The sequence below is a fragment of the Vidua chalybeata genome, chromosome 19 (genome assembly GCF_026979565.1).
Source record: "Vidua chalybeata isolate OUT-0048 chromosome 19, bVidCha1 merged haplotype, whole genome shotgun sequence".
Classification (NCBI taxonomy): Eukaryota; Metazoa; Chordata; class Aves; order Passeriformes; family Viduidae; genus Vidua; species Vidua chalybeata.
Window position 1 is genome coordinate 4,789,549 of NC_071548.1, and position 25,563 is coordinate 4,815,111.

The 25,563-nt window shown below is 50.1% G+C and overlaps 3 protein-coding genes across 6 annotated transcripts in view; 1 reads left to right on the plus strand and 2 right to left on the minus strand.

Annotated features, from left to right (window-relative positions):
• Positions 1-13,507, minus strand: part of UNK (unk zinc finger) — a 45,657-nt gene extending 32,150 nt beyond the window's left edge. For 2 of the 4 annotated variants that reach the window (XM_053960575.1, XM_053960574.1), the window contains exon 1: positions 13,321-13,507. In XM_053960575.1, the coding sequence (XP_053816550.1) occupies positions 13,321-13,418 (98 nt within the window). In that variant the 5' untranslated portion in view covers positions 13,419-13,507. The remainder of the gene's footprint in view (positions 1-13,320) is intronic. The other 2 variants (XM_053960572.1, XM_053960573.1) reach the window with 2 other exon arrangements.
• Positions 13,508-16,939: 3,432 nt separating this feature from the next.
• LOC128797740 (histone H3.3A) lies at positions 16,940-18,638 on the plus strand. The gene is made up of 4 exons (XM_053960583.1): positions 16,940-17,051; positions 17,481-17,622; positions 17,699-17,852; positions 17,937-18,638. The coding sequence occupies exons 2-4, from the start codon at positions 17,495-17,497 to the stop codon at positions 18,063-18,065; spliced, it is 411 nt and encodes a 136-aa protein (XP_053816558.1). The 5' UTR covers positions 16,940-17,051; positions 17,481-17,494; the 3' UTR covers positions 18,066-18,638.
• Positions 18,639-19,757: 1,119 nt separating this feature from the next.
• LOC128797738 (uncharacterized) lies at positions 19,758-24,692 on the minus strand. The gene is made up of 10 exons (XM_053960578.1): positions 24,624-24,692; positions 22,515-23,763; positions 22,120-22,252; positions 21,850-22,046; positions 21,595-21,640; positions 21,434-21,499; positions 20,879-20,938; positions 20,651-20,733; positions 20,399-20,493; positions 19,758-20,104 (listed from the first exon to the last, which is right to left on the minus strand). Exons 2-10 carry the CDS (start codon positions 22,862-22,864, stop codon positions 19,995-19,997), a joined length of 1,140 nt encoding a protein of 379 aa, XP_053816553.1. The 5' UTR covers positions 22,865-23,763; positions 24,624-24,692; the 3' UTR covers positions 19,758-19,994.
• Positions 24,693-25,563: the final 871 nt, after the last annotated feature.

Sequence of the window (25,563 nt, forward strand, 5' to 3'; positions counted from 1 at the left end):
TCCTGGGGCTCGCTCCGATCCCACAGCTGCTCCTGGGTCACAGCAAACCAGCCCAGAGAAGGCAGCCCAGGCCTGGGATGCTCCTGTGAAATCTGGTGTGGGCACTTCACTTTGTTATTAGCATCAGTATTAGAAATTAATACAGTTCAGTGCTGTATAGAGATTCTCAGCCATTTGTCCAGAAGAGCCTCCAGAGGCAAATCTAACAAGAAATCTACAAATTATTTTTTAGGTTGTATGTTGTGTCTTGGGTTTTGGTTTAGGGTTTTTTTTTCTGGTTTGTTCTGTTTTTTTCTTCAAACCAAGTCTTACACTCCTGATAAGATTTCAGATACCAGGGAGAAAATGCTCTTCTGCCATTACCACTTTTCTTAGTAATGTGTGCCTTCTCTCAAATTATTACACTGGCAAAAATGCCATTTCATTGGCACAAAAGTACACGGCAATGCTGGGGACATTTGTTGGCATTTTTCTATCAGTTGTGCCCTGCTGTTTCAGACAGGACAGCATGAGGCCATGGACCTCTGTAAAGTCTCAGGTGGTCTCAGTTCATATCCTTCCTGAAAAATGCAGTCTGAGAAGTCACTGCTCTCAGCTGCTCATCAGCTTTCCTCCTCTGGAAGCTCTGAGTGGCACTGATCTGTCCAGACAGCAGGATGGAGAAAGTTTTCCTAATTCAGGTTTGGAAAGGTTTAAAAAAAAAAAAAAAAAACCAAACATCCCCAATATACATATATATATATCTATATATATATATATATATCCCACCAGCTTCACTTAAAAATTTAAATTAGTGGTTTGAGCTAACACAGATAAAATTATCTGAAGCAAACCAGGGTGTGCTTATCCAACAGACTGTCTGCTCAGTAGACAGCATTGCAAAACCCAGGAGAAAATATCCAACTATAGATATTGATATTCTTAATTCAATAATGCTTATCTTTCAGGAATATTTTCAAAACTGCTATTTTCTTCTTAAGCTCAGAGAGCCACCCCAACACAAGAGGAAAAGAGCTGTCCATATTAAATCAGCTCTCTAAATTCATTTCACCCTCATAAAATTTTGTTGCAAAAGATGATATCAGACACACTTTAAGTAAGAAACCCATGACTCAATTATTTTCTTTTACTGAACTATGGTATTCCAATTGAAATGAGTCAGTGGTGCATGACAGAATCTACTTATTCCAACAGGATACTCAATAAAAATCCTACTAATACACCTTTCGTTTAACATATTACTGATAGAGAAAACCCATGATATGCAGCTCTGACATTGCTCAGAAGTTTTGCTCTTGGGGCAAGGGAGATGTTTCAGAAAAGTGAGATAAAAACAGGGAGTTAAAGAATAGGATTATTCCAAAATAATTTGAAGAGTTTTATACCAGCACTCACACAATGTCTTAGGAAATGCTGGCATTTCAATGCAAAGCTTCCTTAAATTCTCAAGATTTCTTGGAATTTAGGAGGAAAGATGTGAAATAACCTGATTTCATTGGAGTTGTAGTTCCTTGTTCCTAGGGGTGGCACAAGTCAAGCAAACCTGGAACCAGTAGCTGCAGACCACCAGCAGCCTGGTTTACAACTCTGCAAAGTTTAGTGTCCTTCTAGTAAGAACAGAAGTTGAGAGAAGTCTGTTTCAATAAATATTTTTATTGACTGGCAGATGTAATTTAATATTGAAACAGAGCCTCACATGAATCACTGCTGAATATGAAACAATAACAAACATGTTTAGCAGCAATCTTCAAAGTTTTAATCATAATTTTGGGAAAAATTCTGATTAAGTTCTATGAGAAATTTGTGTCAAGGCACGGTTTGGGTTGAAAGAAACCTTAAAGATCATCTATTCCCAACCTCTTGCCATGGGTAGGGATGCTCACCCACTAGATGAGGTCAATCAGCTACAGTGGTTCCCCTTTTACCACATTTAATAGTATTTAGAAAAATAACATCATAGACCTGACCAAGCCCTCACACTTGACACACCAAGCTTTTTGCATACACCATGCACCACTTGGCACAAAAGGCAAACATCTCTCTCAGGATATCTCCACAACCATCAGTCCATCTTGCCTCTCCACACCCTCAGCACTCAGGTGCAATTCTGTAAACCTTGAAAAGATTAGAAAGCATTTAAATCTCAAATAAAAATATATGGATCACTTTATGAAAACAAAAGGCTGACTGTGAATGTGGGGAAGGAGAAAAGGATGAGGAAAAAGTTTCAGTAAGCTCAGATCTGTCAAGAAGATAGACTTCACATGCCTCAGTGTTTTCTTTATCACCTAAATAAATTGAACCATCAACTGGAAAAAGGTCACACAGCAGACAGCAGTGTGTGATTTTAAAGCTGTTAGATTTCCCCTCCTCCATTAGAGCTTGACAACAATGTCAGTCTAAGGGCAAATAAAGAAAGTGAGAGTTGGAGAGACTTATTACAGATGCATGGAGTTGGGTTTGTTTGGTTGTGGAGGTTTTTTTGTTTTAAGATTTCATATAACTCATTGAGTACCTCAGTGGTCAAAATGACAGCTGCTCACATCCATAACCCATTGCTCCCCCAGTTTTTGTTGTAGAAGTAGGTAGGCAGCACTCAACTCTTCCATTTTCTCAGCACCTGAATGACTTAGCAAGCAAAGTTGAGCTGGATGCTTCCAAAAAAATGGAAATGCAGAGCGTACTGCAGAAGGTAAATACAAACTGCCAGACTACAGGAAACTGAGGATAACACACCAAAATGCACACAGTCACATTCAACAGTAACCTGATCCCTACTGGAGCTCCATTTCTTGATTTCAAAGGAGACCACAGGCTGGACAAGAACACAGTGAATTTATTTCAGCCATGATGGATGAATTCTGTATTACCAATACTTCATAGATAACTGAGCAACTGCAAAAGTTCAGGCGAAAAATAACACATGTTGGCAACTATCAGATATCATCAGGATATTTTTCAATTAGAAGGAAAAAGTCAGACAAACAGTTGTGCCTTGTCTACACTGAAAAACGAAGGGAAAACAGAGAGGTGTGGTGCTGGCCCATCATGGGAAGACAGATTTGCACCAGCTTCAGGCAAAACGTTGTTCAGTTTCCACAGTTATAGCAAAAATGGCTTTGTTTGGAGAGAAATGCCACGCTGCAGTCGAGAAGCTCATCAACACTCTGTCCTGATGAGGAACAAAAATCAAGGCTTTCAAGCCGGAGCTCACTTGATAAAACACACATTTATCACATTTGTGAGCAGCCAAGACATGAGATCCAAGAGTCACAACTGTGCTCCTGTCCGTGGGTGATGGGGAAGAGGTGCTTGCTCAAACTTCCCAGGAGCTGTGCATCCCTTTGCTTGGCACCCCTCGAGCTGTGTCACTCGAAACCCGACAAATAAAGCAATTTGAGTCATATTTTGGTGGCATGCTGTCTTTAAAAAGCAGGCACTTGTTGCATCAGCAGACCATGAAATGTATATAACCAAGTCATACCAATAAAATCAATTTCAAACACAAGTATTTGTTTACACAGAGCTTTCACCTTTTTAATTAAAACAACCCAAGCACTGGCAAAGGCAAACACTTAATGGCACTACATTTCAGATGCATTTCCTTAAAAGCCATTCACCAAGATCCAGAATTCTGCATAAAGCCTTGAACTTACATTTACATTTCCTTGAGTTAGTTATCCCTTTTTTCCCAAATTACTTGGCAATGAATATGCATTAGACGTGACCTCGAAATTAATTCGATATTTAGGCAGTTCATGAAATGTTTTAAATACACAGCCCATTTTTCCAAGTTTAAATGACATATTTGCAATTTGACACCGTTAGTTTATGTAAACTGTGCCTAAAGCACGTTTTCCCGTTTTCAAACATGGATCACCCCGATTGAGACAACCCTCATCCCTCTCTGGGCTGGTTTTTGCTCCACAAGTATTTAGTTGTCATTAATCCTTCCCTGCAGCACCTGTTTAAGTGCTAAGTCTATGAAAACAGGATCATATGGAAATAATTATTTTTCAGTAACGTGGGCTGAGCCTGTTGCAGGGCAAACACTGGAGCTCACTGCATCCAGACAGCTGCACACTGCTGAAGGTCTGTACCTGCTTCAGTTGTCAGCACAATACACCAACATATGCTTAAATATGAGCAGTTAAATATTTTACTACTAATTACTTCAAAAAAACATCCATCTCCAGACTTATCTATTATGGTCATTTATTCAGCTTATAGCCAAGTAAATTTTCTCTCTTACATTAACTCATATATTAACTTTTATTATCCCATCTCTTATGGATGGGATGGATGATGCCTCTTTATCCCAGTGTTAGTGTTTGTAGAAGGTAGAGCCCAAGTGTGGTTAACACACACCAGACTTGGTACAACAAATTAAAATCTGAAAAACACACTGATGTCCTGTGCTGTAAAAATTAAAGTTCCAGTTTCCAGCAAAGGTTTTTTCCACACTGCACTTCTCTCACCACCGATTCAAGCACTAACAAAGCCTACCCAGGGCTTACAACTATAGAAACACCAGGGAAGGCTGGGAACAGGGCTGGGCTGTTTGAAAACTTGTGTTACTCACTCTGCTAGTTCCCTAAAACAAAACATCCCACATGCAAGAATTCATAATGGCCAATTCAGAAAAATATTATTTCCATACAAGCCGTTCCACAGCTCAGGCTTTCAGCTGCAGATTGTTATGAGCATTTTTAGCCAGCTAAGCCTCAATCTTGTCTCACAAGGGGTGCTTTGGAAACAGAGCACAGTAGCCTTCCCTCTCTTGGCCATGCCAAGACCCTCATGATTTAACACACAGCTCGTAGGTCAGCTGCAGCCCCACACTCACAACAGTTTTAAAACAGAACATGAGCTGTTGGAAGGGTTATGTTTACACAGGACCAAAACCAGACAACCAAAGCTCCACATGACATGACAGCTCTATAGTGCTCTCACCCAGCCCAATCTCCATTGGAAATTAAATAGCATCTGCTTCTTCTCAGGTTAAACACCAACCAGATTTGCACCAGCCTCTTTGGAAAGGCTTTCATTTGTGAACAGACATCTTCTGCTGTGAGTTTGAAACGAAACACGGTGATTATCTAACAAGCATGAACCTGCATCCATAACCCATGTGCCAGCACAAAGATAAAAGCCAACCCTTACTGGTTGATTTTGAAGAATCAATGTCAACCATTCAATCGATTTTCTTTTCCGCTCAGCACTCAAATCAGACTTCATCTGTGCCTGCTGTGGCCCAGTGGACTCGATTTCAACACTCCACACAGAAGGCACACCTCTGAATAAATGTCCTGCACAGTCTGGTGTCCAAAGAAGCTCCACTGCATGTTGACACCAGCTCTCCTCCAAGGGGAAAGCAGGCAAACCCCAGGCTATGCCACAGCTTCTCACTTCTAATCAATGCACTGATAAATCTGGTGGCACTCTCATGATATTTTAAATGTGCAAACAATATTTTTTTTGTTGCTGTAAAGCTGCACAGTTGTCCTCAGGCATCTGCTATTTGCATTTCTGCTATGACAGTAACAGTCAAGTGCCATCAATGAAAACTCATGGTCTATTGAAAACTTTAGAGGAGAAAAAAAAATCACCTCAGAGCACACTGGGTGTGGACTGACAGCTTCTTTTTGAGCTGTGGTGACATGCTGAAGACAAAGGATATCACATAATACTGATTGTAATTTTTTTTTTGCAGATATTCGTAGAATACTGACTTTAATTCTTTAATACTGACTTTATTTTTTTTTTTTTTGGCAGATATTCGTATTTGTAGCCATTCATAGAATGGCTTGAGTTGGAAAAGACCTTAGAGATCATCCAATTCCAACCCCCAAGTTCTGGTTCCAAGTTCATCCAGAATAGTTTCGAAAAACTAATTCCGTTTTCATATGGCCATGGCTGCATATTAATCAAAACAAATTTTAGGTATACAGTGATAAAAAGCCATCCCACCTTAATTTCTTAGCTGTACTTAGCAGTGTCATCAGTATTAGGAAGGCAGTATATGATCTGCTGAAAGGAATTTGCCATTTTGACCAACAGATAGTTAGAGATGGTATGAGATTTTTCTTGTTTGACCACAAATTCAGTGCAAGTTTCTTGTCTACCATTGTTCTGACAACTTCATTCAATTAAATGTCTCTGACTTTTAACAAGAGATAAGAATCATGCCAGTATTGAGCATTTCAGTGATCTGATTTTATTGCCATCACTGCACTTTAGTGCTTAAAATTTTTATTTCCAATAAAACCTAGAACTTTCCTTGTTGTAACAATCACCTCCTAAACCTGAATGAATACTACAGCAGGGTGAGGGTCTGTGAGTCAGAAGCTGCACCAGAACTAAAGGAGAGAAGGAATTGTTGGTATTCATTTCAAGGGAACATTCATTCCAACTGATATTTCAAATGTCAAGCTGGTATTAACTGCATCAAGCGCTGATCAAAATACACAAGACAAGAGATTGCTGAGAAAATTATCACAAGCATCTAAATTGGCTGTCATCACTAGGAGTTTGGGAAGGTAGAAGCCTTTAGCATCTCCCTCTGCACCCTTCTGCTGAGGCTCTGTATATTTGATACCCTGATATAAAAGACAAACTCTCTCTCAATAAATTAGAGGGGACAAAAGGTAGCTAAGAAATAGCACTTGCTTCACAGCCTACTGGCACGTGACCACCCATTAATTTAGGACACTGGGGCGGAATTGCTGCCTGGCTCTGTGCACACACAGCTTTCAGGAACAGCTCTGTAACTGATTTGCTGAACATTACAGAAAGTTTAGAGTATATAAATTCTTTATAAGATAGAAACTGCGGTGATTGACTCCCTTTTATAATTCACAATTTCACCAAAATCCAGTTTAAAGTGAAAACTGATATAATATTAAAAATCACTGACAATTAGACCCAAAAAAAAAATCTTAGCTAAAGTGATGTCGGTGATTCCTGGGCAAAGGGACCAGGTAACTTCTCACCATCTCTTTCAGCCTATTTCTGCTGCTTTCAAAAAGATTGAAGTTTTTAAAAGCAGAAGGTTAATGCAAGGAACCAAACCTCTCCTCAGCATCTTCTGAAAGTGAACATGGCTCTTCATGTCCTGACAAGCAGGTTTCCATGAGCCTCAACACAGCAATTAAAGATATTATTGCCTCTTTATTTTGCTCCTCTCTCGGAAATTTCAGCTCCTTTAACAGGGACCACAGAAGGGCTGTGTCCCTGCCCAGGCTCAGCCGGGTGCATTAACACGGTCCCCAGTGACAGCTCATGCTAATATGCCACACAATAAGTGTGATTAACTGGTGTCCTGACACATTCCCTCCTGCCATGCTGTCACAGGGGCAGGGACACGCAGCAAGGCAGGCAGGGATGCTGGAACGCACTGTGGGAAGATTTTCCCGAGGACGCTGGTCAGATCCCTTGGAACAAGAAGGATCAGTGTTTCAGCTGCTCCTAGAAGATAGTAAAACCTTCTTCTGGAAGAAGAATAGCTCTAAAGACAATAAAATGTTGGAATTCCAACAGAATGTTCCTTAAAATAAAGCCATATGATGTAAAACATACCAGACAATACATAAACTAACAAAATGAGAAAAACTGATATAATGGGAAACTCTAAGGTCTGAGGATTTTAGGATCATAGAATAAATGGAATTGGGAGGGACCCACAGAATAGCAAGTCCTATACTTTCTAGAACAATTATTAACCTTAATATTGTCTCCCATGCCACAAAGAAACTATCCTATACGCTAATGTAAGCAACATATAATCATCAACATAATACTTTTTATTACATGAAAAATTAAAGAACCATCTTCCACATTGAAACAATTCTGCACCATTGAACCCCTCTCCTCTCTCACAGAGTTTCGGATTTCTGAAACACCAAACCTTGCCAGACCAAAACTAATTCTGAGAATGTCACAGCAGTACACGAAGCTTTTTGCTCTGCAAAATATTGATATGACACCTCTAGAACAGTTATCCATATGTGAATTCCCTGTCAGGCTGATATCTAGAAGTACTCAAGAAGTGGGAATGCAGCAAGCAAACCACAGGTCCAGCCCTACTTCAACAGGAGGGAAAAACTCCTTTTTGCCCCAACACATTTGGGGCACAGATTGGGCCCAAATGCCCTCGCCAGCCCCTCTCTCAAGCTGGAGCCTTTCAACACTCGACCTTTGAAGAACCATAAAATCTAAAATGTTATTTTCAGCACACGTGTTCAGTGGTGAGAGCATACTATGAAGGCAGCTCTTCCTGTTCACACTCCAGTACTTTATATTTCCAACTTCCTGTAACTATTCACACTTCCTAATAACAGCTGGCAGTGGACGTGCATTCAGTGAAGTTCACACAGACTCAAAAAATACCAATAATAATAACCAGCTGATCCTTCCCTATAAGATGACATTTACAGACAATGATGTAGTAGACCACTGGTAAGTCTCAGGTTTAAAAGTATAGACTCACTCTGTGCTTTCCTAAGGGTATTACCTTACACTGTATATAATAACATAATCTATTATACATCTTCTGTGCTTTCTCCAAAGGTATTACCAAATCTGAAACCTAAAAACACCCGGGTTTCTTTTTGTTGTTTTTGTCTTCTGGGTTATTTGGGCTTTTTTTTTTTCTTTGTTTAGTTTTGTTGAGGTGGCTTTTTTTTGTTGTTGTTTTTGTTTTTGTTTAAACAACAGGGCTAGTTTCTATAACTTGTATAAGTCCATGTCAGCTTATTGATCTAAGAGTTACCACCAGTAAAACCAAAGCAGAATTAGGGCAGCAGTTTGTTATTTTAAGAGTCCTGATGGTTTAAAAAGAACACAAAAGGTTTCTAAAAACAATTTCCAAAGCCTCAACTCATGCAGTACGGTGTGAAGACCACCCAACTCAAGCAGATCAAATGTATAATTTAACACACTGTGCAGGCAAGTGTTATGGGACCTGGAAGAGCAAACAGCAACTCTGAAAAATTGTTAGCTACATATCTGGTTTTTGGTTTTCTTCCCACAGACACTCAGTCTGCACCTTTGAGATCAGATATGTCCTGTTTGCTCTGCCAGTGGTAAGACACTGTCCACTGATAAGGAGATAAGGATTATTCTCAGCTACTACGGATGCTCCGAGGTGCGTTTTTGAGTGCTGTCGGTTTTGAGTAAGAATTCACCGGTACAATTTTGAGATAAAGCTTTAAATAAGCACACCTATGGTCTTGGTATTTTTACTTCTTCTTCACCCACATTTCCATTGCTGTCCTAATCTGAATTCCTATTTAAGGCCGAGAAACCACCAGAGGAGGCACGATGCAGACACAAGAATGTCTCTGATTTCAATTATAGCTGAAGTATTTCACCAGCTCCATTTTCATCCCCATTTACAATGTCCTTCATTTGAGTCTTCTCGTCTTTCAATTCCTAAATGGCACCAGAATGGTTGCAAGACAAAGCCTGGATGAGCACAAGCCAGCAGTCACTACACCACAGCCCAGCCAGCCATGTGGATGCAGCTCCAGCATGACTTAGAGGGTATTAATCCTTCAGGAATTTCCCACAGTTCCTCTCCTTGTGCAAAAGGAAAGACAAGTTTTTTGCCTTTTATGCTGCAAAGGCATAATCACAAAACTTATCTTGATGCACTGCAAAAGAGGACAGGATGTGCTCCCAGGCATCTCACCCAGATCTCAAGTCAGGGTACAGCCGGTCAGGACACGGAATCCTGAAGGTCACTTCCAAGGGTGCTGCTCATATTTAAGATGGGCACACTCAAGAGAAATGTCTTGAGTAGCAATGACTTGGGTTATGCACAAGAAATCTGTGTCCCAAAGAGTTTATCACCTAAATCAGAGTATTTTCAACGCTGCTAGTGCGAGTGTGTGCTCTGAATGCTCCGGACTGAAGGGACTCTGTTTTATTAAATGGGTTAATTTATCTCCACCTGAATGTTTGCCTTCCTTCAGTGTTATTAAATTGTCTGACTTTCAGGTGAATGCACAGTGAACAAAGGGCTGCTCCACTTTCACTTATCTAAATTCTGCCAGATCAATAAACACCCAAGCAGTGGAAACAATCTTTACAATTCACAATTAAGGCATCAAGCCTGACTGAAACCAACCACACTGCCAGCAGCCAAACAGAGGGACCACACCAAAACAAAACTACCCCAGAGCACTCTGTACCTACAGCTCCAGTGACTGAGAACTTGCTTTCAGTTTCTTCCAAATCAAGCTCTACCCACATGAGTAGATACACATTAAAGACAGAGGTACCTGCAGAAATAACATGCTAGACAGAGCCGAGAAACACTGCAAAACCAATCCTCAGCTGAGGTTTGACAGAGCCTATCCAAATGAAATCTGCTTCCCATCCAGCCCTGCAGAGCACATCACCCCAAGCTGATCCCAGCCTCCAGGAACCCCAGGAACGAGGCTGTCTCCCCGCTTTGTCCCCAGGAATACGCTGGTCTCATCCTGCTACGGGAGCTGCAGGATCACAGAAAGCAGCCACATGCAGGAACATCTAATCCAGCAACCCGTGGAGAACACAACAGCAGCCACCGAGTATTTTGTTACTCACTCGGGTTGTACAAGTGGAATACCAGATCCCCAGACAAGGAGCACGCCATCCATAATTAAACAGCAAACTTTGGCATCTACCAGCGACTTGTCTCCAGGAATATCCAGCTGCACACCACAACTGCTACCAAAGGACACAAATCATGGAAGTTCAGCCTCTTCTGCTAACTAACAGTGACAAAGGTGTGAGAGAACATCACCAGCTCTGTCTTTCCCACGTTTTCTTTTGCTACACATCTAAAGTAAACATAAAGGCTTCCTGACAGAAAAATAGAGGTCCAAAGTACCTAAAAAATCTCATGCAAGTAACACCAAGAATTTAGAAATTCATGCTAATACAGAAATTGGAACATTTCCTTACAAATACAACCAAAACTTTCTGAGAGATCCCCAGCACCAGATTGCCTGTCCCCAGGGAACAGCAAAGTATGCAGATAATTAAGCTTACTTGAGTTTACAACTTGTAACCTTCACGTCATTTTATGGAAACAAACTGTATTTAAGGGGAAAAAAAAAAAAAGGCAGAAAATATTTACATTTTGACAACATACAATTTGTTCACATGAGCCACCACCAAATAAGTTCCCATATGTTATCAGGAGGAGGTTTACAGTCTGATGTGACCCAGCGTACACATCCTAGACTTCCAAAGGATGGCTCACATCCCACTGTCAGCACTCAGCAGCCCCCAAACCTGTCTTTCACTTATGGTTATTCAGCTCCTCTGCAACTGTTTTCACTGAAGTATTTATAGCATCCATCTTCAAAACACAAGTTTTGCCCTCTGGAAGGAAGCTAATTGCACCACCAGCTTTGTTCCACACTGTCCCATTTCCGCCCTCTTTCCCAATCTCCCCCGTTTCTTGAAGTATTTCTTCCTCTACTTTTCCTAATACTTGACATCCTTATTTTCACAGTCATGCTTAGTCAAGTTATCACCTTCACCTTCCTCTATCCATTGTCCTCACTTTCTCAACCTCATCTCCTTGTTTTCCTTCTCACTTTTGACCGATTCTTTCTCCATCACTAGTGTCACTCCACCTCTACAGGCAGCTCCTGTTCCCTCTTTTTCTCTACAGCAACATTCCCAGACTCTTCCACGCCCATTTCCCCCATAAAACTGTCAAACTTGTAGACCACACCAGAAACTACACAAGTTCCCTAAAGACCATGACAGGATCTTCATGATGACAATAAAACCTGGAAGCCCTCACTCTGCCATAGTATTCTAAACAGCCTGAAGGAAAGGGGTGGCAGGTAGCCTGTGATCCCAGCAGCAGACACACAGGTTGTATGGACCCACGCCTATGGATTCCTCAAAGCTCTTTTTATTCCAGGTATCCCAGTGTGGACACAGGGAAGTCCACCACCAACCTTATGAAAATGGTAAATTAAAAGCACACAGAGCACACGTCTCACTTTGGGTGGGGGCATCGACACAAGCCAGAGATATGAGTATTTGTAGGGTATTTGTAGGACAACACCCTAAAATGATAACGGCAAACGGCTTAGCATATGTATTTTGTTCACAAAGAACAGTTCCAAACTTTTCTCCTTTAAGGACAGGGAACACATGGCCTATTTCCAGCCATACCCAACCATCGCCAGCCCACCTCACAAAGATAATGCTCGCTCCCGATCCGTTACCCCTATTCCACAAGGGGATGGGAATGAGGATGGGAATATCATCCCCACAACCTCCAACTCCAACAACTGATCACAGGCCAACTTCACACAGCTCTAACAGGTTGTGTTTCCTTGGGACAATGAGTAAAGCGGTATTTTTTGGTTAGGAAAGACACATTCCAGCAACAAGTGTCCCCCAAGGGAGTGTCTCCAGGGATGGAGGTGACACACACCAACGGTGTGCCCCGCACAGCCAGATCGCACCCACGCAGGGTCAGGAAAAGCAGGAACGGGGCAAACGCTCATCCAGATTTCAATGTAAGCCTTCCAAGGGGGATATTCCACACACCTGTGTCATTCCCAAAGTCTTCCCTGGAGACAGACCGGCTCCATCACCAACCACCTAGGCTGTGACCCTGGGGACCTCCGGTCACCTCACACCTCTCTCCACAGGTGCCAAGGAATGCCCGGGACTGCTCACGGGATGGAGGACAGGAGTGACAGCCCTGGGTGACAGCTCACCAAAACCTCAACCCCTCAAAGCACCACGAGGTGACACGCGGAGGAACGGATCCCCACCCTGGGCAGGGGTCAGAGCTGGGGACGCAGGGGTCCCCTCACAGCCCGTGGGACAGATGCCCAGCCTCGGGCCGGGGTGTCAGCAGAGGGCCCGGCGCTCCACCAACACCACGGGGAGGGACCAGGGCTGTCACTCGCGGGTCCCCTCACCCGCCGCGGAACGAATCGGGGGTGTCGCCCGGGGCTGCCCTCACATCCCGGGGGATCGACCCCCACCCCAGGCGGGGGTGTCAGCCGAGAGGGAGGGAGCGGCGGGTGAGGGGCCGGGGTGTCACCCGGGGGTCCGGGGGTCCCCTCGCCCCCGGGGGAGGCGCGGCGGCCCCGGTGCATCACGGGGCTTTGGCGGGGGGGGGTCGCTCATCCCCCGCCCCTCCCTCTCCCCCCGCCGCCCCCGGCCCGCGCCGGCCGAGGCCGGTTCCAGCCGGTGCCCGCGCGTCCCCCCGCGCGCCCCCGCGCGCGCCGCACGCTGACGTCAGGCGCGTGTTGGCGCGCGGGCGGCGGCGGGGAAGCTCCCGGCTCTACGTACGTGTAGTGCTGCGGCTTCTCGGGCTGCGCCTGCAACGCGCTGGCGGCGCTCGCCGGCCCGGCCGCGGCAGGGCCGCCCGCCACCGGGCCCTTGGACATGCCTCCCGCCTTCCGCCGCCGCCGCCGCCGAGGAGACCTTTATTATTCACTCTGCGCGGTCCGCACGGAGGGCGCCGCGCGCAGGCGCCGCCGCCGCCATTGCCGCCCCGGTAGCGCGCGGGGCGGGGTGGGACTTGTAGTCCCGCCGCGCGCGCGCCGCCCGCCGGCCCGGGACGCGGCGGGCGGTGGCTTCCGGCCGGCGGGACTACAACTCCCAGAGGCGCCCCGCGGCGACGCGGCGTCCTCGCTTCCTGTCGCGCGGGGTGCGGCGGGAGGTGTAGTGCGTGGAGTGGTGGGGGCGGCGCGCCGGGGCGCCCCCCGGTGGTGGGGCGGGATCGGGGCCGGGGGCGCCCCGAGCGCGGGGACGGCACCGACCCCTGGGGGGACACGGGGGCCATGGGGGACACCGAGCCCCTGAGGGCGGCAGCGAGCCCCTGGGGGAACACCGAGCCCTGACGGGACACCGGCCCCGAGGGCGGCACAGCCCGCTCGGCCCAGCCCCATCAGGCCGGCCGGGACGCGAGCGGGGGAGGCCGGTCCGGGGGAGCTGGTGAGGGGCCGGGAGTTATTTGTGTCAGGCGGCCTCACTTCCTTCCTCCCCCTCTTCCTCTGCCTCAGGGGCTGCGCGTGGACGCGGGAGCGCGGCCAGAGGGTTATTTTAGTGCTGGCATCGCTCATCGCTCCACGGCCCTCCCCACCCACGGGACAACGCCGTGCAGGAAGTGCCCGGGAACAGCACTGCGGCCCGAGGGGGAAGAGGAGGGGGAGGAAGGCCCAGCGAGCGCATGAAGAACCTACCTCGGAGCAGGTGACACCAATGGCACCTGGCTGCTGGGACATCGGAGCACGGGCTCCCCGTCCTCCCCTGGGAGAACCGCCCCCCCCCCCGCCAAAAGCAGCCGTGTCCAAGGAATCGGCCGAATTCCCATGTGGAGCGCTTCCTCTGCCAATGAACTTCTCTCCCGGGGGAGGAAATGATAGGAGTTTCTTTTAATAGGACTTTGATCTCTTGGGCTCTGCACAGAACCGCTCCTGGCGCTGGGAGCTCCAGTGGTGTGGGAAAGGGCACACAGCATTTATCGGGCAAACACCTTTTTTACCTCTGCCAGCCCACACGGGGTGAGCAACGTTAATAATAAACTTTAGGCCTGGTCTCTGCAGCTGTCTTGGGGAGGCAAATAACTTTTTAAATTCCTATTTATACTGATTTAGTATCTACTGCAGGCAGGCTTGTCCTGAGGTGATTTAGTAGCTTATTCCCAGGCATTTGCAGGAATAAGTCACAGGATATCAATACCTTCTTATTCATCTAACCACCCTCCATGGAAAGCTAGAGCGCTGGAATGATGCAGTTCCTGGTCAAGCAGGGCTTTTCCTCAGTCAATGCATGAGCAGGAGTTTCAGTGGGTATCTCCACACACACCTGTACACCCAACCGGAGCCACTGTCAGCCATGAACCTGCTGGAAAAGCCACTCAGGAATCTCACTGAAAACACCACCGACCTGCAATTTGTCCAAAGGGAGTTGGGTGCCACGGGCTGCAGTCCCTCGTGGCTGGTGTTCACACCCTGGTGCTGACGCTGTTTTCCAGTTGTTTCACACCTCGGCACACGCCCTGCCAAGCGATGGGGAAACACTGGGGACACTCCAGCTGAGGTGCCCAGGGTGCATTATTCCCACCTTTGCTGACGTGTGCTGGTTTGCCCTCCTCAGCTTCTGCGTGTACACCTGTCCCTCACCCTGTTCCAGCCCAGGGGACACCTGGCTTTTCTCCAGGGTTTTGTAGAGCAAAAAATTCTTAAGTATCTCCAAAATGGGAAGTCCAAGTAGCCATTGCTATGAAAAGTGGAGAGAGTTATAATTAAGGAGACTCTGAACTCCTGGTAACAAAGTTTCACCCGGCCTCCTGGCACTAGTGACAGTGCAGTGAGCTCTCAAAAGTAACAAATTAAATGTATTAAACTCTGTTACCACCAGAAATTTTGTTTTCCCTAAGCCGGAATAACTCAGATAAAAGGAGCATTCTTCCCTTTCCACCTTCCAAAATAACGCAGAGAGTGTTTACCTACACCTCCCAAGCCATTACGTGGATACACAGCTTTTTGCCTCTGATAAATAATTAACATTTTCCTTTAGAAGAGAGAAAATGAACATGAAAATGAGGACCAGAGGCAGGGGAGATGACGTCCCTCGGGCAGCAAGAGCCTGGGCACACGTGACGGCCCTGTCACACCACGGTGCCACATTTGCTTGAGTGGCAGTCCGGACGGAGGAGCAGGACAAGGTCCCAACACATTCCCAACGTGCCAAGCTCCATCCTGCTTCTTCCAACCAGGCCAGCGCTGAGCCCAGAGGCCGAGGATGCAGAGCCTCATGCAGAGAGTGGGTGACCCCAGCCACGCTCCGCTTTGGGAACCACAGGGACGCCTTTAGGAGTGTCTGTTTGTGTTCCCTGCATATCCTACGTGCTACAACTCCAGGGCATTTGGGACCTGTTCTTCTTGATCCTGGGAGCATTCCCGTGGGGGCAGGGACCTGCCTCCACAGTCAGTGCAAATACAGTAAAATAGTGATATAAATCAAGGTATAACTTAAGGCAGCAGTTTTCCCCAAAAGAGAAGTTCTTTCATTGACTTGTTATTTATCTTAGGAAGATAAATGCTAAAATGGCACCAATAGGGAGCATGGATTCTGGATTTATACTTGCAATTAAACTTTGTGATTCGTTTTGGGGGTGAAGGTGACCCACAGATCAGTGTGATTTGGGGAATGGCCCCAGCTGCTGAATGCTCCCTTCCCAGGGCCAAAGGTCAGGCTCTGACCTGGGGCAGACACATCCCAGCCCTACTGCCCACTGTGAGTCCAAGTCCTGTGACAACCCTTCCTTGGCATCTGGAATGATAAACCCAGGCAAGAAGGGCCGGAGGCGCTGCCAGACCCCCTCCCCTTGCGGGGGCCTCCGCTGGCCCCCACGGCCACCCCCGAGCGCGGGTGTCGAGCGGCCGCACACCGGCGGCTCCCGGGGGAGAGGGGGCGGAGGCGGGGGGACCCCGCGGCCCGGCCCTCGCCGCTCGCAGCCCCCGCCGGGCGCCTCTGCTCCGCCGGCCGGGGCCGGCACTCTGCGGCAGGGGCGGCCGGGGCCGGGCCGGGGTGCCCGGGGGATCCCACGGCGCCGCCGCCGTTCGCCCCGCTCCTATTGACTTCCCATTGTGGAGCTTCGCAACAAAGGGTAGGATCCAAACTCTGCCCCGTTTCGTCCAATCAGCGCGCAGAGCGCCCGCCCGCCAGCGATTGGATCCTTCTCCTCCCTCAACACCCAATCGGACGCCTACTTTAACAACCAATCAGCGCCCGGCCGTGCGCCCAATCAGCGCCGGGGAACCGGAGCACGGCCTTTGTGTGTGGTGACGCGACGGCGCCGGCGGTCGTCCCGGCCAATAGCGCGGCGCGTTGCTTACAGGCATTGTGACGTCACCGCGCCGCGCGCGCGCCCCCACTATAAAGTGCGTGTCCCCGCGGCGGGGAGGGCGCAGTGAGCGGCGCGGCGGCTGAGGAGCGGCTCGAGCAGCAGCACAGCGTAGAGGTTCGGCGCGCAGCGCTACCGGCACCGGCGCTTCCTTCTCTTCCTACCGGTAAGTACTGGACAGCGGACGCGTCTCGAAGCGGGCGGTGGTGCTGCGCGGCCGTTCGCGGCCTTGAGTCCTCCGGGAGCGCGGCGGACAGGCCGGGCCTTGCCTACGTGCCCTGAGTCACGGCCGGTTCCCATCCCCCCACCATTGCACCTCCCCCCGCCCCCCCCACCCTGAAGCGGCCCGGGAGGAAGGAGGAGGCGGCGTGACTCAGTCCGCTTTCCCCGGGGAGGGGAGCGGCTGGGCCCCGAGGCGGGGGCGGCGGGGTAACCGTTACTCCTCCTCCTCCCCGTCCCGGGGGAGGCCGCTGGCCGCCTGCCCGCGGCGGAGGAGGGGGGCATTTGGAACGTGAGGGGATTGCCCGCTGTGTCGTCGGGCCTGGGGTTCACGGGGAGAGCCGGGCCCCGATGTCACGCGTGTGTGTCTCTGTAGGTAAGTGAGGAAAAATGGCCCGTACAAAGCAGACCGCCCGCAAGTCCACTGGGGGGAAGGCGCCGCGCAAGCAGCTGGCCACGAAGGCGGCCCGGAAAAGCGCCCCCTCTACCGGCGGCGTTAAGAAGCCTCACCGCTACAGGTAAGGCCCTCGGCTCGGCCCCGGCTGCCGCAGCCGCTGCCCCGCCTCACCGCCCCCTCCTCCCTCTTCCATCCAGGCCGGGAACTGTCGCGCTCCGTGAGATCCGTCGTTATCAGAAATCCACGGAGCTGCTGATCCGCAAGCTGCCCTTCCAGCGGCTGGTCAGGGAAATCGCCCAAGATTTCAAAACAGACTTGAGGTTCCAGAGTGCGGCTATCGGTGCTCTGCAGGTACTGCTGAGGGCCGGCTGGGCTGCGGTGCGGGGGAAGCTGCGCTGAGGGTTTTTAACAACATTTCTTGTGCTCTTGAAACAGGAGGCCAGCGAGGCATATCTGGTGGGTCTGTTTGAAGACACAAACCTGTGTGCCATCCATGCCAAGAGAGTCACCATCATGCCCAAAGATATCCAGTTGGCTCGCAGGATACGGGGAGAGAGGGCTTAAGTGAAGGCTGTTTTTATGGTGTTTTGTAGTTAATTCTGTAAAATACTTTGGTTTTAATTTGTGACTTTTTTTGTAAGAAATTGTTTATAATATGTTGCATTTGTACTTAAGTCATTCCATCTTTCACTCAGGATGAATGCTAAAAGTGACTGTTCACATAAACCTCAGTGATGTTGAGCCTCAGGCTCAGGAGTGACAAGTTGCTAATATGCAGAAGGGATGGGTGTTCTTTCTTGCTTCTCATGCATGTTTCTGTATGTTAATGACTTGTTGGGTAGATAAACTTGTAAGGTACTAGAATTGATATAAATGTGTACAGGGTCCTTTTGCAATAAAACTGGTTATGACTTGATCCAAGTGTTTAACAATTGGGGCTGTTAGTCTGACCATGCATCACTGTGATCAAATGTGGACTTCCTTCAGAGGGTGAAACTACAAGTCTTAACCACAGTGTAACTTACAGTTTCCTAAAAACGTAAACCTGGCAGCTATAGAATACACTATGTGCATTTATAATAGCTATTTTATATATTGTAGTGTCAACATTTTTAAATTAAATGTTTTACATTCACATGTGAGGAGTCTTTGTCATTTGGTTTCAATGGGCTTGAAGAAGCTTCTGCCTCTACAGATTCCTGTAAGCCTGGGCTGCTGCTGTGTCATCTTAACCTCTGCTGGCAGAAGAACTGAGAACTTCTGGAGTATTTTGGAGATCTTGTGCAGCTTGAGTCCTAGCTGTGGCCTGTGAGAGCAGAGCCCTACAGCTGTGTAGGGTCCAGGATGACTGGCTGAGGCTGCAGTGGGTTTTTGGGGGATTTTTCTCTAAGCAGTGCACAAGCTTAGCTCTAAGTTCTTTCTTCCTTTCCAGTGCATGCAGGGGAAGTTTATTTTGGAATTGTGACTGGTCTGGCTGTTCCCAAGCAGGGGCGAAGAGCGTTCCCATGGGCTTGGGCTGTGCCAGTCCTGGATCTGCATGGGGGGATGGTGTGCAAGGGGAGCAGCTGATGGTACACCCTGGGAGCAGATGGGCTGCTGAGCACATGGGTGGGTGCTCCATGGGATTCTCATTTCCCATCCACACTTGTGGATGGAGTCTGGATTCAAACCTTCGCTTTGGGCTGGGCTAAGGCAGGCCTGTGTTCCTCAGCTGCTGGGCTGTGATGGAGGAAAGTGCTCAGACTGCACCTGAACCACGGTAATTAACACTGAGCTTGGAGGGTAAGGCTGCTGAGCCCTGCCAGAACAGGCTCTACGAGTAAGGCTGGAGTTGTCGCGGAAAGCAGCACAGGGAAGTGGTTGAGCCAGCCTGGCTTGGTTTATTCCAATGGAAGTGCGAGGTGTTCTGGGGGAAGAGTAGCAGCAGTTCTGACCAGACTTGAATAAATTGGTGCTGGCTGTCCATGAGATCCCACCGTGATGGTGAGGAAGAGCATGAAATCCATCCCAACGCGCTCTGGGAGGCAGGGCCTGCATCCCTCAGCTGCTGCTGGGACCGTGGTGCCTCATTGTGCGTTTCTCCCTTAGACAAACCACTCCGTGCGCTTAAATCCTTCAGCTGGAGGAACAGGCACTCCTCACCCACCTTCTTACACAGCCTCCTCTTCCTCACCTCCCTGTCCTACACCGCCCCAAGCGCACTCGGAGCAAACCCAGCCCCTGGCTCACAGCAGTATCCTGCCAGAATCCTGTTTTGAAATGGTAGGTTTTGAAACAAGTATTTTCTTATTCTCCTTGCTAAAGCTGTAGGGGAAGATATTCCTTTGATACAAAGTGATTAGGTTCACAACTTAGACACAAAGTTAAGCACCAGCTCAAACTAGGTGAGGCTCGGTGATCTCAGGTCAATCACCGGGGCAGTTCTCTCCAGGGACCCTGCCTGCCAGGAATGTCCCCGTGGCAAATCTGAGGATCCTCAGTAGCCCATGTAATTCAGGAAGAGCCACAAAGCCTGCATTTAGGCCAAGTGAAAATGAAAGATTCCAAGTCATAGGATTTGTTTGTGAATGCTTGATTTGGTGCTGCAGTAGCAGCCTCAGCTCCTGCAAGAAAAGTATGTTTAAAATAACATCCCTTGAAAATGGTATTTCCTCCAAGTCCTTGCTGGAAACAATGAAGCATCTGGCTATACCTAGAAGCTGTTTCTTAAAATAAAATAATTGTCTAGTGGTCCTTAAAAAAAAAACCCACACCAGAAAAATATCAAAATATCTCTTCATCTTAGTAACCTCAACAAAAGGAATTAAGTCAGATCCTGCCTGTGGTGGACCGGAACAGAATTCCTGGTATTCCACGGTGTGACTGATGGTAGCTGAAGCCGTAAACCCTTCCCTTACCGATTCTCCCGACGATTTCCTCGCATTCTTGCTCAGAACTGGATGCAAACACCAGGCAGTCAAATGTGCTCCCATCAGGGCTCTCGGGGGAAGAGCTAAAAATGGAAACACATCCATTATCCAGCACAGCTCTGAGCCCAGCCCTGCCTCCCACTGCACCAGGGCCCTTGCGGCTGCTCTGGACCTCACTTGCTCATTTTCCCAGATCCACTTCCCTCTGTCCCCCTGCCAGGGCCCACAGGCAGCGCTCACACCACACAGAAGGCAAAGATCCTGGGGCTCCACGTGCAGCGTCCCACGCAGGAGATGGAGGGGTAGGGATGGCGGCACAGGAGCTGTGCAGGGGACAGGAAGGGGCCGGTGTTTGGGGCTGTGGTCAGGTCCTGTCTGCCCCGATCCTGGTTTATATTGTCCCCAGGACCCCTCCAGCTGGGCTCTCCATGCCACCAGATTCCCAGACCTTGGATGTCACTCACTCACCTTGGAAGAAGCCTTCTCCTGCACAAGGACTTCTGTCTCCTTCACATCAAATAAAACCTCCTGCAGGGGTGATGAGGAGGAAGAAGCCCCGATCAGCACAGCCCTGAGCTCTGTTTTTAATCAGACACTCACCAGAGATTATCCAAGTGCAGAAGTGATGAAGCACAGTCAGCCTCAGCTTTTTCAAGTTTTCTCTCTGCTGCCCTTTTTTCCCACCACCCAGTGCTTCCACACTTCAATCTTTTCACAAGCAACCCCCAGAGGCTCAAACAACAGTGACCTGAACCCTAAAGCACCCCCGGAATCAGGCTTAGCCTTCCCAAAGTTTTCCAAGTGCTTTCCTGCATGTGGTTGCATTTTTTCCTTAATGCCTTTCCTATCCTGGCTGCCGAGATGCTTCTGACCTGAAAAAAACCCACAGGGATGATGGGGTGGCAAATATTCAGCCAAGCCAAGTGAACCTGGAGCTGGCAGGAAAAAATCTCTATGGCAGAGATGTTTCCCTGCATTCTCTGACAGAGCCCTTCCCAGGATGTCCCCAGCCCTGTTGCTCACCCGCGCTGCCAAGCTCCTCTCCAGCATGGCAGGGATGGCCCCCTCCAGCACCTCTTTGCCACCATACTGAAATGGAATGAGAAGGAGGGAATAACCCTTGGACAGATGAAAAGAACTCCAGAAGAGATGATTCATGGCTGGTCTCTGCCCCACAGCCTCACCGTCCCAACGCTGGTCTGGCCCAGGAACCGCAGGTTGTAGAGCAGCCTGGGGAGCAAAGGGCTCGGGAGCATGAGAGGAAAGACCCCACACCTCTTTGCAAAGGAAGATGCTCCCAGCCCCCTCCCCACTTCCAGGCCAGGGAGGCAGCCTTGGCCCCACAGCCTTGAGCAGAGATCAGGGATAGTGTGGGCACAGGGCGTCCCAGTGCTAGGATGCTCAGCCCAGCCTGGGGGCAGCCCATGGCACAGACCCACCTGCCCCCCTGCAGCTGCCAGGGCTTCCCCTTGCCCCTGTGCTGGGGGCTGTGCTGGAGCTGGAAGTGGGGCTCCTTCTCCTTCAGGGCCTTCAGGTAGGGCAGGAGCGGCTCAAAGACCGTCCCATCGTGCCACTGCCACCGGAGCAGGCGGAAGGTGAGTGGCTGTCCCTTCAGCTTTTGCAGCACAGCCCCAGCCTAGAAGGAGGAATAAGCAGAGGGGAGCAGGGGGCAGAAGAGGGGGACAGCCCAGCCCTCTGTCCCCACCCACCTGCCCGGGGGAGGCGGATCTCAGTGAGCAGCCGTTGATCTCATCGAGGATGTCACCGGCCAGCACCACCTCGTCCACCTCTGCCTGGCTCTCAGGGACTACCTTGGTGACAAAGACTCGGCCATCCACATACCTGGGGGTGCAGCCAAGCCTCAACTCAGCCCCAGAGACCCCACCTGTCTCCTCTTTTGTACCATCCATGACACTTCACCCACACACTGAATGCAGGGAAAAGCCACCTCATGGACAGCAGATACTGGCAAGGCTGGGGAGAAAAGCACCCAAGACAGCCCTAATGCTCTCAGCAGGATATTTGTTTCCCTTTTTGGGGCACTTTCGGTGCTGTGATGACCAGATCCCTCTGGAGAGTGGAGAGGATGATCAAGAATTCCTACCTGAGCACCATCCCCAGTGCTCGGCACGGGACTGTCTCGTAAGTACTGCACACCTGAAAGAGAGTGGATGGTGACAGTGGCCTTGGCAATGACCATGGGACATCCAAGGGACTCCATGCCCTGGATAATTTCTGGCACTGATGCCAACCCAGGGCTTTGGAAGCCCAGGGTGAGGCAAGTCCCAGTGTCCCAGGCTGAGCTGGGACCATCAGTGGCTGCTCCTTTCTCTGTCCTCTCTCAGGGTTTGGCTGTGCCCAGACCCTGAAGGGAAAAAGCTGCTCTAGGGAGGGGATGGCAAAGCAACAGCAAACCCTTGACTCATTGAAGAGCCCTCCTGCCTCGCCCCACATGTCCCCACGCAGCCGGGGGACGCAGCTGCCCCTCCCCAAAGGCGCTGCTGTTTGCAGCAGCACTTACTGTCACATCGCATTAGCCGGGGCCCTGAGACGCAGCCAGCTCGGCCGGGGGCACTGGCTGTCAGAAATGCCCCAAAGCCAGGGGGATCCCAGGTTCAGCAGCAGCACCACAGCTCAGTGCGTGCCTTGACCAGTCCCAAAGCTGCCTCGAGCTTTTGGGGAATTCTTTTGGGTTTAAAAGGTGGTGGAGGGATGCTCTTCATCGTTAAAAGACATGAAGGTGTCCCTGCTGTTCTCAATAACACACTGATGTTTCACTGAGCAAACCAAGAGCGAAACCAACTGATGCGTAATCTGTGTCAGCCCAGGGAAATGGGGATTTTTTTGGCAAGAAATCAGAGAAGGGAGCATGGGAAAACTTCACTTATATCAGCAATTTAGGCCTGGGTACTTCTCTAGCTTGGTTTTACTCCCGGGAATGCTGGGATCTGCTCCTGGTGACGGTGCAGGTACCCAGCAGGACCCAACCTCGATAGCAGAGGCAGCTCTGCTCGGCCCAGTGAACCTGAGCCAATTCACCCTGGGGTGCGTGGCAATCCCTCTCCACCAAACCCTTCCTTATCTTCCTCATTGGACTTTTCAAGGAGGGCCAGGTGGCAGAAGGACGGCTCCCGGGAGCGACGGGCTCTTACCGGCAGCAGCCAGCTCTCGTCCAAGAAGCTGCAATTCTGCAAACAAAGGAGTGTCAGCGCCATTGGTCCTGGCAAAGAAGGGGCCAGGGCCCCACGTTGGCAGCCCTGTGCTGCTCACCACCCCACTGATTCACCACTGCACCTGCGGGTCCAGGGAGAAATCTATCTCTGTCAGCACCAGCAGCAGCGAGAGGAAGGGCTCTGCAGAGGGATGGGATGGAGAGGCAGTGTCACCGCTGGGTTCCTGGCAGCCACAGCCTCACAGGGGCACAGCAGAGGACAGAATAAAGCCATTTGCAGTGTAACTAATGAGGCCTGGGAGCAAGGCCTTGAGAGCATCCCAGCACCATGCACCCAAGCTGCTGTTGGAGGCTCATCCCAGGCTCCTGCCACCGGCAGAAGTGCAGCTTGGTCCCTTTTTTCCCCAAAATTCAGACAAATGCAGCAAATACTACTGACTCTTTCTCCCCTTAGAAGCACAGCAAAGCTGCCCAGGCTCTCCTACACAAGCCTTGCAATTGCACTGCCAGGTCTGCAATCTGCTCATGCACCAGCAGCACGGGTGATTTATAAACCATTGATGTACAGGTTTAACATGGGGTTATTTATCATTATCAAAAGATTAAGGGCTTCCACCCTGGCCTGCCCCCCCCCCCCCCCAGGAGCCTGGCTGCGGATGGATGGAGTGCTGCAGCCTGTCAAGGCAATGTAGCCATTTAAACCCTGTGCCACCCCTCAGCTCAGGCCGATCCGACATGACCTCCCCTCAAAGCCAGACAGGGTCTGCTTAAGCCAGAATCCTTGGTACAAATGAATAACATGGAAGATACTTCAGAAGAAATTTCCCTATCCCATGCCACTAAAGCCAACCTTAGATGGATTCAAATAATGTTTAAATATTTACACATTTGGGTTTTTTTTTTCCATCACTGCAGCAATGTATTTAGATTCCAGTGCTAAGTTTGGATTAGAAAAAGCACAGTGGACTCTTCCCCCTCCCCTGCAGCCGTGCAGTGCCATAACACAGGCTGCATCCTGCCTCGAGAGAGCCACCATCTTACCCCGGAGATCTTCACTGCCGAGGATGGAGCTCCCTGGATCATAAAACTGAAACCCAGTGAAAGAGCCCAGGTTACGCCTCTGTTTCTCAGCCCGCCGCCTGTGGGTGGCAGCTCCCCCCACGAGCGCACCTCCAGGAGTCGGGGGGTCTGTGCCAGCTGCCTCACGGCCAGCGCCAGCACCTTCCCTTGCAGGGCCAAGCGCAGAAAGTGCCGCCCGCGGCCCTGCGCCGTCCGCGTCCTCTCACAGCCCCCGGCTCTCCGGATGCTGATGGACAGAGGGGTCGGCCTGTTTGGGGAGAGGAGAGCAGCTTTGGCAGCACACCGGACCGTCCTCCCTGCACCTGGGGTCTTTGGGATGAGCATGTCGCCACAGACGCCACCACAGCTCAGATTTTCACCCCAGTTTAGCTCGGGGACGCTCACCGGCCGCTGGTCTCCGCGGGAAGCTGCTCCAGCCAGTGCCAGTAATCCCGTCTGCGGAAGCCCCAAGTCGGTTCTGCGGGAGAAAGGGAGTGCGAGACCCCTCGCCGCGGGCCCGGGGACGCTGTCACCGCCTGCCCGGGCACGAAGGGTCACTCACGTCGGAGCCCCTTGCGCAGGATGCTCTCCAGCAGCTGGCAGAGGGACACGAGGTGCGGCGAGCTGTCCGTGCAGGGGCCCCCGCCCTCCCGCAGCCGCAGCACCCCTCCTGCGGGGAGGAGAGAGAGCGGCGGCACCCGTGGGTGCCCAGCCGGGGAAAGGGGAGGGGTACCGGGGGGACAGCTCTGCACGGCCCCGCGGGGAGATCCGACACCCCGGCACGGCCCGACCCACCCCGGCTGCCGCCGCTGCGCTGGGCAGGAACTCGGGTAAACTTCCTCAAAACTAAGGTCGGGCGGCGGGGCTGGCCCGGGGAGCCCCAGCGCGGCCCCGCCGTCGGTCCGGTCCGACCGGTACCGGT

Excerpts from the sequence above, each read along its gene's own strand:
- LOC128797740 (XM_053960583.1), top strand. The coding sequence starts at position 17,495 with ATGGCCCGTACAAAGCAGACCGCCCGCAAGTCCACTGGGGGGAAGGCG. Across the intron at positions 17,623-17,698 it reads AAGAAGCCTCACCGCTACAG|GCCGGGAACTGTCGCGCTCC; the intron begins GTAAGGCCCTCG and ends TCTTCCATCCAG. Across the intron at positions 17,853-17,936 it reads CGGCTATCGGTGCTCTGCAG|GAGGCCAGCGAGGCATATCT; the intron begins GTACTGCTGAGG and ends CTCTTGAAACAG.
- LOC128797738 (XM_053960578.1), bottom strand. The coding sequence starts at position 22,864 with ATGTGGGGCGAGGCAGGAGGGCTCTTCAATGAGTCAAGGGTTTGCTGT. Across the intron at positions 22,253-22,514 it reads GCACTGGGGATGGTGCTCAG|GTATGTGGATGGCCGAGTCT; the intron begins GTAGGAATTCTT and ends CTGCACCCCCAG. Across the intron at positions 21,641-21,849 it reads TGGCAGCTGCAGGGGGGCAG|GCTGCTCTACAACCTGCGGT; the intron begins GTGGGTCTGTGC and ends TTTGCTCCCCAG.